The 15498-nt window shown below is 43.2% G+C and overlaps 1 protein-coding gene across 2 annotated transcripts; it reads left to right on the plus strand.

Moving 5' to 3' along the window:
* The first annotated feature begins 9 nt into the window (after positions 1–9).
* Dmac2l (distal membrane arm assembly component 2 like) lies at positions 10–15447 on the plus strand. Of its 2 annotated transcripts, XM_050153688.1 has the most exons (6): positions 75–99; positions 8418–8510; positions 10555–10666; positions 12307–12515; positions 13014–13185; positions 13652–15447. In XM_050153688.1, exons 3-6 carry the CDS (start codon positions 10560–10562, stop codon positions 13764–13766), a joined length of 603 nt encoding a protein of 200 aa, XP_050009645.1. In that variant the 5' UTR covers positions 75–99; positions 8418–8510; positions 10555–10559; the 3' UTR covers positions 13767–15447. The 2 variants fall into 2 exon arrangements, with proteins under 2 accessions (XP_050009644.1, XP_050009645.1); XM_050153687.1 differs by lacking the exon at positions 8418–8510 and having other exon boundaries at positions 10–99.
* Positions 15448–15498: the final 51 nt, after the last annotated feature.

Below are 15498 nucleotides of genomic sequence, written 5' to 3' on the forward strand. Positions count from 1 at the left end.
TCTTACGTGGGCGTGGCCTGTGCTAGCCAATGGGCGAGCGCGGCGGAGGGGAAAATATAGAGGGCGAAGGGCCGGCCAGACGCAGGGACGCCGCGCTTCGTGAGTAGACAAGCGAGGGCGCCGGCGGGGATCGGGTGGTGGTTCGGCTCTCCCGGGCCTCGGCGGGCCTTGGACGCCTGCGCTGGGCCGCCAGAGAAGGCCTTGCGTGGCGAGGTGACCTCTGGCTGCCGCGGCCTGTCCTTCGGCCATGCCCCTGGTCTGTTGGCAACGCCCTGGCCCGGGAGCCAGGGACTGGCAGCTGAACCACCTCCTGCCTGTGTTTGTCGCCACCGGGCCGGAGGCTTCTGGACCCTTCGTGGGGCTCCTGATGGTGTTGTTCATTCGACTACTGACTCAGCTTGTAAATATTGGGCGCTGAGCTAGGTGCTGGGTGAAAGTAGACAGCTCGGCATCATATGGTGCCTTTAAAAAAAAAAAAAGGCTGACTTATTTGTGACTGTGTGTGTTTATATGCAACACGTGTGCACAGGAACCCGCAGAGACGAGAAAAGAGAATAAAGGATACCCTGGAACTGGAAGTTTTGGATGATTGTGAGCCACCATGTGGGCGCTGGGAACCAACCCTAGGTCCTTGGTCAAGACCAGTTAGCCGCGGAGCTTTCTCTCCAGCCCAACCCTGTCACTGGACCAAGACACAGTTTTAAATGTCCATGTCTTAGAATAGCCATTCATGGAGCAGGTCACTTTACTGTGTTTCCTCTACTGTAAAAATGAAAGCAATACAATCACCTAAGGCTCTTATAACTCTGTTAAAATGTGTGATTCTTTGTCACCATACCGATGTAGTTCCCGTCTCTGCTTGATGGTGGTTCTTTGTTCTTCGGCTTAGAACGGCTTAACAGGACCATAACAGAACGGTAGAACTATCACTGGGAGGACTTGTTGGTTAAATGTTGGTTCCAGCTAGTCGGTGGCTCCGGCTCAGGGACACCTCATCAGACCTCAGCCACTTTTCTGCTTACTAGTGCCACTGAGCAGGTAATAGTGTAGATGAGGATAGTCACCAGATGCTCAACTCAATGAAGCATTAGCTTTTTATTAGGCTCGAATGGTTTGTCTCATGAGCAGTGCTAGATGTTTTGTTTCGTTGGTGGGGAAGAAACCGTGTTCCCTGTTTATTCCATCACAGACGAAGAGCATGGACAGTTGGTGTCTTAGTTAGGGTTTCTATTGCTGTAAAGAGACACCGTGACCATGGTGACCCTTATAAAGGAAAGCATTTCACTGAGGTGGCTCGTTACGTTTTCAGAGGTTTAGTTCACTATCATCATGGCCAGGAGCGTGGTGGCTTGCAGGCAGACATGGTGCCGGCTACATCTTGATATACGGGTAACAGGAAGTATACTGAGACACTGGGTGGTATGTTGAGCATACAGGCATATATGAAACTTCAAATCTCACCTCCACAGTAACACACTTCCTCCAACAAGACCACTCCTATTCCAACAAGGCCATACCTCCTAATAGTGCCACTCCATCTGAGGGCCAATTTTTTTTTCTTTTGAGACAAAGTTTCTCTGTAGCTTTGGTGCCTTCCCAGAACTAGCGCCTGTAGACCAGGCTGGCCTCGAACTCACAGAGACCCGCATGCCTCTGCCTCCTGAGTGCTGGGATTAAAGGCGTGCACCACCAACGCGAGCCTCAGAGAGGGCCATTTTCTTTCAAACCACCACAGTCCACTCCCTAGCCCCCAAAGGCTTGTACCCATATCATGTTGCAAAAATGCATTCTGTTCAGCTTCAAAAGACCCCATAGTCTACCACTCCTAAACTTACTTAAAAGTCTAAAGTTCAAAGTCTCTTCTGAGATTCCTGCAATCTCTTAACTGTAATCACCTGTAAAATCAAAATAAAAAAGCAGATCACATACTTCCAATATGTAATGGCACAGGATATACATTACCATTCCAAAATGTAGGGAGGGGAGCATAGTGAGGAAATACTGGACTAAAGCAAGCCCAAACACCCGCTGGGCAAACTCCAGACTCTGCGTCTCCGTGTCTGATGTCAGAGCGCTCTTCAGCTCTTTTAACTGCTTTCAACTTTCTGCAGCTTCACGCAGTGGCCTCTCTAGGCCTCCATTCAGGACACCCCTGACATATGCCTGGCCTCAGCAGCTTTCCTTTTCTCAGAGGAAGGTGCACTAATGCCTTTCTTCTGTCTTGGACTCTAAGCCAGACTAGGTGGCCAAAGCTGCCAAGTTCTGCTGCTCATTGGGGCTGGAACATAGCTTCTCATTCAATTATGTCTTCACCAACTTTCTGTCCTTTGCTACCTAAGCTTGGCTATTCTGGAATTTGCTTTTTAGACTAAGCTGGCCTCAAACTCAGAGATCCACAAGCCTCCTCCTTTCAAGTGTTAGGACTAAGGGTTCTAAGCTTCTCTTTAGTTCCTTGGCTAGGAAGGGTTTGTCCTGAAGTCACCACTTCCTTAATTCCAGTTCTTACTCTGTCTCCTTGAACATAGGACTTAGTTCCATCCTACTTTTGTGGTTCCTTACATTTTATATTTTGTAATTATCCCTGCTCAGTTTGCTCCTTTTCATTATAAATCTTCATTAGAGTTACCACTAATAACCACATAATAGAGTCTATACTAGGCTGTTTTGAGATTTGAGATCTGCCAAAGGAATTAATCCAAAACCCTTCACTTTAGTCTCAGGCAAACTTTTTAGGCAAGGGTAAAAAGCAGCCAAATATCACCAAAATATCACAAGAATGATCTCTAGGCAACATACTAAAATTCTTCTCCTCTGAAACCTCTTGAGCCAGCCCCTCACAATTCAAATAGCTCTTAGCACCACTGTCTTCCATGCCCCTACTGGTATGGTCCATAAGCAGTGCTTAAAGCATTCCACTGCTTTCCTAACGCAAAGAACCGAAGTCCAAATTCCTCCAAACAGAAACATAGTCACAGAAACATGGTCAGGCCAGTCATAGCAATATCTTACTCCTTGTGCCAACTTCTTTCTTAGTTAGGGTTCCTATTGCTGTAAAGAGACACCACGACCATGGCAACTCTTATAAAGGAAAACATTTAGTTAAGGTGGCTTACATTTTCTGAGGTTCAGTCCATTATCCTCATGGCCAGGAGCATGGTGGCATGCAGACAGACATGGTGCTGGCCACATCTTGATATGCAGACAACAGGAAGTAGACTGAGACACTGGGGTATCTTGAGCATATAGAAACCTCAAAGCCCACCTCTACAGTGACTCACTTCCTCCAACAAGGCCAGACCTCCTAATAGTGCCACTCCCTTTGAGTGTGGTTGTTCTTTCAAACAACCACAGTTGTTCTTTAAATTCAGTGTATTATTTTGTGGTAACTGTAGGTACTCATGCAGTTGTAAGAAGTAATAGAGATCCCGTGTGTCCTATTTTGCTTTCTAGTGCTGTGATAAACACCGTGACCAACAGCAACTTAGGAGGAAAGGATTCATTTCATCTTGCAGCTTATAGTCCGTTGTGGAGGGAAGTCAGCAGGAGCTGAAGTAGAGGCCATGGAAGAGTGCTGCTTACTGGCTTGCTCAGTGTTCTGTCTTGTATACCTCAAGACCATCTGTCCAGGGGTGGTGCTACCTACAGTGTGCTTGGCGCTTCCACACCATTGATCAAGAAAATGCCCCATCCTCCATCATATAGAGGAATTTTCTTAATTGAGAGTCCCTCTCCCCAGATGACTCTAGCTAGTGTCAATTTGACCAAAAACCAAGACTATGGCCTCTTGTCAGCGTGACACAAACGCATCACTATTAAACCGTAAACTTCCCTTCCTTCTTTGTTCCCAAGATGCTGTTACTTTTTTTTTTTAAGATTTATTTATTTATTATGTATATAATGTTCTGTCTGCACGTTTGCCTGCACACCAGAAGGGGGCATCAGATCTCATTGTAGGTGGTTATGAGCCACCATGTAGGTACTAGGAAGTGAAATCAGAACCTCTGGAAGAGCAGGCAATGCTCTTAATCTCTGAGCCATCTCTCCAGCCTACTGTGTTACTATGACTTTCACAATATAGAGCATAGTATAACTTTTATGTGTATGGGTGTTTTGCCTGCATGTATGTTTGTGTGTCATGTATGTGCCTGGTGCCTACGGCAGCCAGAAGAGGGCCTTGGATTCTCTGGAACTGTCATTTCAAATACTCATAAGCTGCCATGTGGGTTCTAGGAATCAAATCTGAATACTCTGAAAGAGCAACCAGTGCCCTTAACTGCAGAGCCATCCCTCCAGCCCCCAAAGTATAACTTTAAAAGTCCCACAGTCAGCAGATACAAGATGGTGTCAGCTGTAGCAGTGTGGCATCCTGGTGTCTGCTGCTGAACCAGAAAGGGGTGGGACAGCCCATGTCAAGTGACGCCTCCTGCAAAGAGAGCTCAGCTCAAATGTGTAGGCCCTCACCTCCTTCATAGCACTGCCCAGGATGGGAGTTAGGATGCTGAGCGTTTCCCTGGATTGTGAAGAGCACTAGAAACCCATGTTAGCTGCCTTCCCCATCTCTGGATCAGGACCAAGCCTTCCCCTGGGGCAGTGGTAGCCATACCCACCTCCATAACTCTTATGTTAATCCATTTCCACTGGCTCTGAAGGTGAGTAAAAAGAATCTGGACCCTCATCCAGGCAGCAAGAGGCCACACACAGCCCTGGTTTAGCCATTACTCTGCATGTGGACCACAAAAGCATGCAAGACACCAAGCTCGTCTCTCCTTCTACCAGATAGTGACCATTATACCGTAACCTTCTATCCTTTTGCTGTGGGAGGAGGTGGCTTAAATAAATAAACAGAAGAGTCCTGCAGTCTTTAAAAGTTTCAAAAATTTTCTAAGTCCTAGTTATAAAAGGGTCTGGTTCCTTTCTCAAGGGGTTCTGGATCTATACACTGGATGAGTCTGGAAATTGGTTGGTGACCAGATTCCCTACTGCTATGCGACAATGTAGCCTTCCTTTCTTTGGTTCTTGAGTTTTTCTGCTTAAGTAGATGAAAACAAAACAAACAAACAACCCTGAGGCCTCTTGCCGGTACCAAAGGTCCATACAGGTTAGGCCATTGTAAGCCTTGCTTCGCCTCTGCTGCCAGTTATAATAACTATACTCATTTGCTTTTGGTGATTTAATGCCCCCTGACCCCTGCTAATCCAGGACACAAACCTATCACATTTACTTCAGTTGAGCAGCAGTGTCTGGCACAAGAAGAGCAAGTGACAACAAAAGCTTTTCAATGTGCTGGTGCCACTCCGGCATTTTAAGTGTTACGGGGTTATTGAAGGGCATGTCTTCTGGGCCCTCCCATTGTAGAGAGCTGGGTTTTACATGTACCCACTCCAGCATTCCAATTCCCTGAACCTTAAAATCCCTCATCAATACTAAGCCAAAGTGTCATATGTCTGCAGCTCCTTTTCTGTAGAATATCTTTTTGACAAGCTCTCCATCCAATCTGTCAAACCTAAGACATTTTTTAAGCTGTGTGAGCTGCCATATTAAACCTAGAGTTCCCACTCAGTGGCCCCATATTTATAAACTCAGCCTGATGCAGTTTTATATTCCACCATTATCCCATATTTTAAAAATTCATTCCCATATAATTTCCCCAGAGTTTTGCTTAAATGAATTGGCAAAATTACCAAGTTCTTTAGTGGTATAGCACATTTCCTCAAGGGCTACTTTCTCACCTCTAGGAGCCTGCTTAGCCTTGAGTCTGGTTACAGGTACAGAGGCAACTGTTGGTGGGTGCTGAGGGCCATCAATGTTTCTTGCATGGCATCTCCTTCAGAAAATGTCACTGCCAGTTCAGCAGCCAATGAAGGGTTTATTCCCTCAGGCATGGGTAGAGAGGGCAGTCCTGCAGGGTTCAGGGTAGGGATGCTTCTGCTAAGGGTAGAGAAACTTCTTCCTCAAATGAGATAAACGCTCCAGAGTCTTAGAGTTCCAAGTCTTCAGTATCCTCCCACACATCTCCATCCCAAGGCACGGAATCCCATCCTCACCAGCCGGTGCTCTTACTTCAAGTGCCAACACCTTCTGAGGCAGGGCCTTGTATTTCCGCTGTAATTCAGCTAATTTTAAAATGAGGTTTTGTGTTCAGCAACCTGGGCTCTCTTCTCTTCCAGTGTACACTTAGAAATTTTTATTTGCTTATGTACATCTCATTAATTCTATCGCTGAGCTCATTCTCCTCCATTGTCAGTTTATCCAGAGATGCCAGAGTAATCAGCCTGCACTGTCATTTCCCTTTTTTTTTTTTGTAAATTGTCTTTTTTATTTATGTATAGGACACTAAATTCCTTGCTTCTCAAAAGAGGAGAATCAGAGTCATCAAGTGAACTTACCTCAATAAGTTCTTTAAATAGCCCACACCACGGACTTGTAGCATTCTGCGAGCATTCAGTAGTGTAGGTTTTGGCAAGTTGGAAAGCCAGGTCCAGAAACCACCAAGCTTACTAGAAAAGTTCATCCTTACGATTCCATTTCTCTAGAACCATAATCTGTATTAGTCGGTGTTCTCTAAAGAAACAGGACAAAAAGATTGTGTGTGTGAATGTCCTGTAAGATAGATGAACTTGCCATCAAAATTGAGGGTAAGAGAGCAAAAAACAAAGTTCCCTTTTGTATCCCTTTATCTGGGCGGCCACAAGAAGATATGGCCCAGATTTAGGGTGGGTCTTACTGCTTCAAATAATCTGAAGGAAATCCCCTTCCTGAAGTGCCCAGGAACTTGGGCTTTAGGGTCAGATGCAGTCAAGTTGACCACCGGATTAGCTATCACACCATCTGTCCATCTCCCTGGTGATAAAATCCTGTAAACCGTAGTGCAATGTCACACCGGTGGTCGACGGATTCTCTCAGAGAGCTGTCCCAGTGTTTCCTCTCTGTGTGTAGAGGGTTATGCCCACCGACATAATCAAGATAACAGTTACATCACAAGGATCTCTCCAGATGTTCTTTATAATCACAACTTACAGCTTCCCCTGATAACCCTCCTGCCATTCTTCCTTTCCATAATTTTGTCATCTTCAGGGTTTTGTACAGGGGCTGGAGAGATGACTTAGTAGTTAAGACTGCAAAAAAAAGGCACTTACTGCTTGTATTAGTCAGGGTTTTCTAGAAGAACAGAATTTAATATTCATTTATTAAATGAATAAACGTGTGTGTGTTAACACATTAGAGATCTGGCTTTGATTAATTAACAAATATAATTGCAAATTTTAGAATCACTGTTATAAACTTAGAGCTGCTTATGATAGTAAACAGAGGTGTGTTTTCTTTTTTATAATTTAAATTCCTAGGTTACTTATGGCACCAGTCATATAGCAAGGATTTTCTAATCTGCTTTTAACTGGTTTAACTCACTAGCGTCCCATTTACTAACTCACCACTAGAGGTCTCCTCTTTCCATGTAGAAAGGATTCTCCCTGCTAGCTGCTTGCTTTTCAGCAGGAAGTGCTTCTCAGATGTCAGTCCACAAAGTTGAAGTTGAAAATGTAAAAACTCACCAGGTTTTTAAGCCTTTATTTCTATATATAAACTTAATTTTTTTACTGTAACTTGGTTTAAAGATAACATATAATGTTTTTAGAAATCATAACTGAAATAAAACTGCCCTTACCTTTATTTAAGCTGGATTAAAAAGTGAACCACATTGACTCCAGCAAAAGTATTCAGGTCTCAACCAAGTAGAGGATGAGAAAGCCCAGATTTGTAAATGAAATTGGCAACAAAGGACTCGTTAGGGTGGGCATAGGTGGACAGAACTGAACAAATGTCTAGCAAGGCTGAGACTGCGGGATGCAATGGAGGCAGAGGTCTGTGGTGATGAAGACAAAGATGGAGGCTGAGGGGACCATCTGTTAGAGGGTAGAGTACTTGCCTAACAGGAACTCAGCCTGGTGGTCAGTTCCCAGCACTGCCAAAGAGGGAGGGGCTGGGGAGAGACAGAGAAGGGGGAGAGCATGTGTGGTGGGTATTCCCAGATTCCGCCATCAGTTTCACGCTCACTGCATCCTACCCTTTCCCAGCTTCAGAATGCCTCCCACTCAGGCATCTTCTAAGTCTTCTTCTCTCTCTTGAGTTCTAGAATCATCTAGAGTTAGAGACCTCATGGCAGGGAAGAGCACTAGGTTCAAATACGATACTGACACAAATTCTCAATGAAACATTGAGCAAGTTCCTTTAGACACATACACTTATTAATGCCCCGCCTTGTTCCAGAAAGGATTTAAAGTGTCAGCATGTTACTTAATATCAAGGCTGCAGTTTCCTCACCTCTAAATGAGAGGTTTTGTGTGGCTGACTTAAGTTCCTTCCAGCTCTAACACCTTGTGACTCTAATTCCAGTGATTTTGTTGGTCATCTTCCCTTAGGAGTCCTGCCAACACTTCATATTTAGAATACGAAAATCTAAGAGAAAAAAAACTGAGCCCACAACCCTGTCCCCTGTTCACTTACTTACCATGGTAGGTATGTGTTCATGTATGTCCTTTTGTGCTCACATCTGTGTGTCTGCATGTGCTCAGCATTGGATGTCTTCCTCACTTTCTGTTGTGGGATATCCATCAGACATGGGGTTAAGCCCATAGAAAGTCTTTATTAGCTGACTGGTGACTACACTGGGCATTTGGGATCCCAGCATAGCCCCAAGCCTTTCTCATGGTGAGCTTTTAAGCACAAAAGCCATGTTCTATATTGACATACTTCAGTTAAAAAGAATAGTTAGCCAGAAGTAGAACAAAAGAAGCCAAAATACAAGGTTGGTATATTTAGAGACATCCCCGTAACTATGAGCTTTGATAGATTAGGTCTTTGTTTTCATTTTGACCAGTGATGCTGTCTACATGCTAAGTTTTGTGACCTGGGTGGTATTTCCTTCATGTAATCAGTTGTGCTAAGTTCTGAGGCCCTGTTTCATTTCCACCTTCTTTCTTAGAGGTCCCCACACTGATCCTGGAGACTTGCCAATTAGGCTAGACAGGCTGGCCAGCAAGGCATCTTTCTGTTTCTACTTCTCTACCACTGGGATTATAGGTGCGTGCTACCAAATAGGCTTTTTATATAAATGCTGGGGGTCCAAACTCAGGCCCTCATGTTTGTGGGTCATCGAACCATCCTTGATATTGGCATCTAATGAGGACATCACCGTCCTGCCAATGATCCAGTTGTCATATTCAACTCTTCTAGCTCTTGTCTCTATACGCCCCTTACTGAACCGTATGGAATCTTAACTCTAACGGTGTCGTATCCTTCTGTGACTAAGTGCTTTCCTTTGGAGCCCTTGTTAGCTATTTCTGTACCATTTTTTATTTATTTATTTATTTATTTATTTATTTATAAACAGATTGTAGTTATATTGCTCAGGCTAGACACAAATTCCTGTGCTCAAGTGATCCTCCTGCCTCAACCTCTAAAATAGCTAGGATATAGGACCATGTCACCACGTCTGACTTGATCTTTGGTTTTGCCGCTGCTGTCTGAGTAAATTCCCTGGAGCACAGCTTCAGCAATGCCAGTGCTCTGATCTTACATCTCAGCGACTCTCTGCTGTCTGCAGAATGTAGTCCAGACCCCCTGGCTGCAGGAGCTTTGCGACCGGGCAGTGCAGTGTCTGACTTCTTTTCCCGACCTCCATGTACAGCCAGAGTGACCGACAGCCTGCCTTATTTCCCTCTTTGACTTGCGACTTCTCATTGCTTTGCCTGGCTTTTTTTGTCACTGAATCATCTCTGTCCTTGTTTTAGCTCCTTCAAGGCTTACATCAAGTCTTGTCATTTATTTTAACTACTTGGCAATGTGGGCCACTCCATCCTGGATTGACTTGTAATTTCCTCAAAGATAGAGACCACATTTTACTCTTCTTGTAGCCCCTAACCCTCACACCTGACCCACTACTGGAGAACTTGAATTGAGATAAATCTATCGAGACTTAATCAGAAATTATTTTCTCAGCTTGTGGCTGGAAACCATCTGAACAAATCTTCTCTTTTCACAAATGAAAAAAATCCAGAGTCAGAGAAGTGAAATTGCTTGTCCAGGCTCCTCTCCTGTCTAGCATAGGTTTGTTTGTGCTCTGATGACCCACTTGTATCTTTATTCCAAATAGATCTGCTTTTATTTTCTTTTCTCTGCCTGGATGGGAATACTGTAACCCTGCCACATTGTTCCCTATGGGACCATAGTTTGTCATTTTGTTTTTGAAATATATATACCAGTGGAGCTGGTTTGAACAAATCTATAGTTATACAGAAAATAAGCATTAAGGGCAGCACTGCAGACAATTAAGGTTCAAACAATGAAATTTAAGCTAGAAGGAACCTTAGACATCACCTAGTCCCAACCTTTCCTTTTGAGCAAATAAGAAACCAATGAAACCCAAGAACTGGAGACAGAAGTGTCTGGTCGGTGGCATCTGCTGTTGGCACAAGACTGACGCTGGAGTGTGGAGCACTTACCAGAGGTGCGGGCTCTGGCCCACGAGCTCACGAGAGCACTGTTTTGTGTGTCTAGATCACATGATGGTGCTCGGAAAGATTTCGAGGCAACTCTGCAGCTTAAAGAAAATCCCACGGTCATGTGACTCCAGATACTTCTGGGAATGGTTGAATACAGTGTTTAATAAGTAAGTGACTCTAACTAAGTGAAGAAATGTGGGGATTTTTATAACTGGACAGGCTCCAAATCACTCTTTGGCTACTTGCTTATTTCTTGTGTTTCAAATTATTTCTCTTTTGAACAATATGTACAGTAAGATGCTAATATTTTTACAAATAATAAAGCATACTTAAACAGAAAAATAGCTTACAAAATATTGAATTGCTTGTCTGAGTTATACACTATTAGTGTTTTTTTTCTTTTTTAAGATTTTTTTAAATTTTTACTTTATATGTTGCATGCATATATGGGTGTGCACCATTTGTGTACCTGGTGCCCACAGAGGTTAGAAGGATCATCACCTGGAACTGGAGCTATAGATAGCTGTGAGCCACCATGTAGGTACTGGGAACTGAGCCCAGGTCCTCTGTAAGAGCAGTAAGTGTTTTTACCCAGCAAGCCATCTCCAGCCCCAAGTAGACTTTTTCTTATTTGTGTATTCATATCCTTTAAGTTATCTAAAATGAATTTTTATTCTTTTTATACTCAACAGTATGTTTGAAATAACTTTGAAATCTTCATTCTCTAGCTTCTTGAGGAATGTTAATAGCCTGTCGAGTCCTATTAGGAGAACTATGGTGTTTAAAAACTTAGTGTGGCCAGATGTGGTGGTGGCTCACACCTTTAATCCCCAGCACTTGAGAGACATGCAGGGGAATTTCTGTGAATTCAAGGTCAGCCTGGTCTATATAGTGAATTCCAGAACAGTAGGACTACATACAGAAAGATTTAAATAAAATAAATAAAAAATTAAAACTTAGTATATGGCATACTCATAGAAGTACCATATTGAGACAGGTACAACAAACTTACTGCCTAATCTCACCATTGCGACTGCAAAAAAAGGGCATTTGCAGAAATTAGTAAATAGCACTAAGAGACTAATTTGAAAATGGCTTCAAAATTATTCCCTTTTTAGCCATTTGTTTGTTTGTACAGTGTCTCTCTATGTAGCTCTGGCTGTCCTGGAACTCAATCTACAGACCGGGCTAGCTTCAAGCTCATAGAGATCCATGCCTCTGCTTCCCGAGTGCTGCGATTCAAAGTGTGTGCCACCATACCTTTAGTGTTTTCTCAGTAATGAAAAACGGTTCCCAGATAGTCACTATATTGTGTTAGGGATCTCTGTCAAGCTCCATGACACATATGAATGCTTGCCTAATACAGGGAGGACCTGGGTTTAAGTCCCAGAACCAAAACAATAAATAAAATAAAATAAAATCTCACCATAGCAGATATGAGAGCACATACCTGTAATCTCACCACTGAGGAGGCAAAGGGGAAAAAAGATCATGAGGTCAAAGCTAGCCTGAGTGGGACAGTGCCTCAAAAATGTTAGTAATCATATTAATATATCTTATCAGAGATTAAAACTAAAGAAAGAAAAAAGAAAGGAAGAAAGAAAGAAAAGGAAGGAAGGAAAAGGGGAAAAAGTAAGCAGAAACAGCTACAGAGAGCTACAGTTTTTATTTTTATGGATCTCGTTAATGTATTTACTCCTCAGTTCATTTGGAGTAAAAAGGTATTTCTGGCCCATATTTATATTGGCGAACACAACTGAGGAACGGGTGACAGTGGAAGTAAACCACTCTGTTTCCTTGTCAACAGAGTAGATCACGAACGCATCAGGGATGTTGGCCCTGACAGGGCAGCATCTGAATGGCTACTTCGGTGTGGGGCCAAAGTACGCTACTGTGGCCACCAGAAGTGGCTAGCGGACTACAACAACCTCCCAGGAGGCTCCGTGGACAGATACAAGATCCAAGCAATTGATGCCACCGATTCCTGTATCATGGACATTGGATTGGAGCACATGGGTGAGTCCCTGCCACTTGGTTGTAGGGCATGCAGGCGATTCACAATGAGGGTTTGCTGCAGTTTGCTCACCATTATACTCATGTTTTTGTTTTTGCACATTTCAGTAAAATTGCTAGTTTATTCCTGTATTAGATATTTATCTTCAAAGTGAATAGAGATCATGTGATAGACACCTTCCTTCCTTCCTCCTGTAGGAGCGTCTTTCTGTGTTCTTTTGTTCACTTAAAATGCAAAGCCTCTTGATTTTGTCAGACTATCTGAATCAAACGGATGTCTTTGTGAACATAAGACTAATATCCAGACAGCTTCTGCTCATGTGGGGTTTTCAGAGTGGCCCTTGCACCAGCCCAAGTCTGTCATGTGTGGTCAGTAGGTGAGCAGACACTCCAGTTTCCATGGACTGGGCAAAGCCAGGACAGTCCCGTCCTAGGTGAACCAAGGACTATTAGTCATGGTAATAATAAGATAGATTCTTAAACTTTGAATTTTCCCCACAGAGGGCCTAGAGCATGTTGAGAAAATAACACTGTGCAAGTGTCATTACATTGAAGACAACTGTTTGCAGAGGCTCAGTCAACTTGAAAAGTTACGAAAAAGCCTGTTGGAAATGGAAATAATTGCCTGTGGGAATGTCACAGACAACGGCATCATTGCTTTGCGACATTTTAGGTAAGTGGTCAAAAACAAAACAAAAACTTGATCAGAGTAGGTAGCAGTAATCTCAGCATCACGGGCAGTTGGAGATGTTTGAACGTTAGAGTCAAAGTAACTAGACCATTCCTTTATCTTAACGCTAGTGGAGGCTTCAAGCTTCTTCCTCTTATAGAAACTTGAGTACCTTTAAGGACTTCAGGGAGGTTGTTTGTTTGTGTTATTATATTTTATAAACAAAGGAGATCTGTTTTGTATGTTATAGAAATAAAAGAGACTCAGAAATGTCAGTGAAATAAGGAAAAATGATAATTTAAGTCTTGCATGAGTTTCATTTAAAGTAGCCTTCCAAGACTGTTACTCTAGAAGCCATTCGGAAGGTGTGGGGTGATATAAATACCTTGTGCATGTTATTTTTCTAAACTGAACTCATTTTTACAAACTTAAACAAGCTGCAGTGACTTTTGTTTTCTCCTGTTTGCAGGAACCTCAGGTATTTGTTCTTAAGTGATCTTCCTGGAGTGAAAGATAAAGACAGTCTTGCCCAAGTCTTCAAGACAGCACTGCCTGCTCTAGAGCTGAAATTAAACCTGAAGTAAAATAAGTCTGTGCTCTCAGTTTAAAGCGCCATTTGAAAGTGCTAATGCTCAATAGCCGCAAACACGACCTAGCCACCGCAGGACTGAGAGACAGTTTGGGAGTGGAGACTGGACATTAGCTGGAAAGTAAATGTGTAAACGTGACTCGCTAAAGTTACTTAGTTGGAAGTGAGAAATTATGTACATTGGATCACTTTAAAAATTACAGCGTAAGCCGGGCGGTGGTGGTGCACGCCTTTAATCCCAGCACTCAGGAGGCAGAGGCAGGCAGATCTCTGTGAGTTCGAGGCCAGCCTGATCTATAAGAGCTAGTTCCAGGACAGGAACCAAAAGCTATGGAGAAACCCTGTCTCGAAAAATCCAAAAAAAAAAAAAAAAAAAAAAATTACAGCATAACAGGGTGGTGATGGCACATGCCTCTAATCCCAGCCCTCGGGAGGCAGAGGCTGGCAGATCTCTCTGAGTTCAAGGCCAGCCTGGTCTACACATTGGGCCAGTGCTGGTTAAAACTGAACACAGGTTCTTGTCTGTATCTCAACTAGTTTTGCTGGTAAAACAAAACAAGAACCAAAAAAATCCCTACTGTCCTTCTGCTTCAAACAAAATGTTAGTGTGTTGATTAAAAGCTAAATTTTGCTATCCCTCAAATATTTTGAATGTTGCCTCCTTTGAAATCAAGGGACATGAAAATGAATTTTATATCTAGAAAACACTAATAAAGAATGTCATAAGGGGATTAAAATCAGTCTTTAATGTTTTACTTGAAATAGCTGTATTTCCATCGTCATAGTTACATGCTGTTTCGTGTGTAGGTTTCTGTAATGTATGGTTGGTTATCAGGTTGCTGACTGTAAATCTGACTGGGAATGACCTGCAGTGCAGGTTTCAGGCAGAAAGGGGAGCGTTAGCTGTTTTTAGAACTGTGCTTGTGGAAAAACACCCTCATTTGTGGGAAAATGCAAATGACATATATCCCTGTCATTTACAAGGCAGAAAATAGTAAATAGGAACAAAGACAGGGTAGAACACATGTAGAATGGGCTCATGCGGTGCGTGGTGATTCCGTGTGGAAGATGAGGTTTGCAGAAATCGCCCCATTGAGCATGAGCATAAATGTAACAGATTACACTGAAGACAGTCAGACCCTTTTATCTCAGGTTTGTTTCAGTACTGCGTGGCCCACCCGCCAGTTCGTCCTGACTCCATCTGGAGAGACTTTGCTAGTCTGCAGTTTTCTATAAAACTACTGAATAAACTAGGCAGTTACAGTCATTTGCTTTTTTCAAATACATTTTTATTGATTTAAGCGGGCAAAAAAGGCAATTTGAACTACTCACAGAAGTTGGTATCCTTCCTTGTCATTTAAATCATGGCTATTAAGAGGAATTGAAAACTATTGGAGCTGTTATTCAGCCCCTGCCAGGTCTGTGGGAGAAGCTATATATATTTAGGAAGTCGTAATTTGCCTGGGAGTAGCCAAGATTACTGAACAGAGGACGGAATTTAGTGAACTGCATGGCGATCAGTGACTGGGGCTGAGTGGTGTCATGAAAGCGCAGAAGAGATGTTCTGGGGATGCAGTAGAGCTTCGAAGCCTGTGTCTGAGAACTGTGAACTAGCAGCACATGAACCGGAAATGATAGTGAGATGCTGATATGGGGCTTACATTGCCCGTGTCCAGGGGCAGGGAGGAAAAGCTTTGCTGCTAGGAATAATAAACCAGATCAAAGGT

This window comes from Alexandromys fortis, unplaced genomic scaffold (assembly GCF_014885135.2).
Source record: "Alexandromys fortis isolate MF-2015 unplaced genomic scaffold, M_Fortis_MF-2015_v1.1 scaffold_82, whole genome shotgun sequence".
NCBI lineage: Eukaryota > Metazoa > Chordata > Mammalia > Rodentia > Cricetidae > Alexandromys > Alexandromys fortis.

Excerpts from the sequence above, each read along its gene's own strand:
- Dmac2l (XM_050153687.1), top strand. The coding sequence starts at position 30 with ATGGGCGAGCGCGGCGGAGGGGAAAATATAGAGGGCGAAGGGCCGGCC. Across the intron at positions 100-10,554 it reads ACGCAGGGACGCCGCGCTTC|ATCACATGATGGTGCTCGGA; the intron begins GTGAGTAGACAA and ends TTGTGTGTCTAG. Across the intron at positions 10,667-12,306 it reads TTGAATACAGTGTTTAATAA|AGTAGATCACGAACGCATCA; the intron begins GTAAGTGACTCT and ends CCTTGTCAACAG.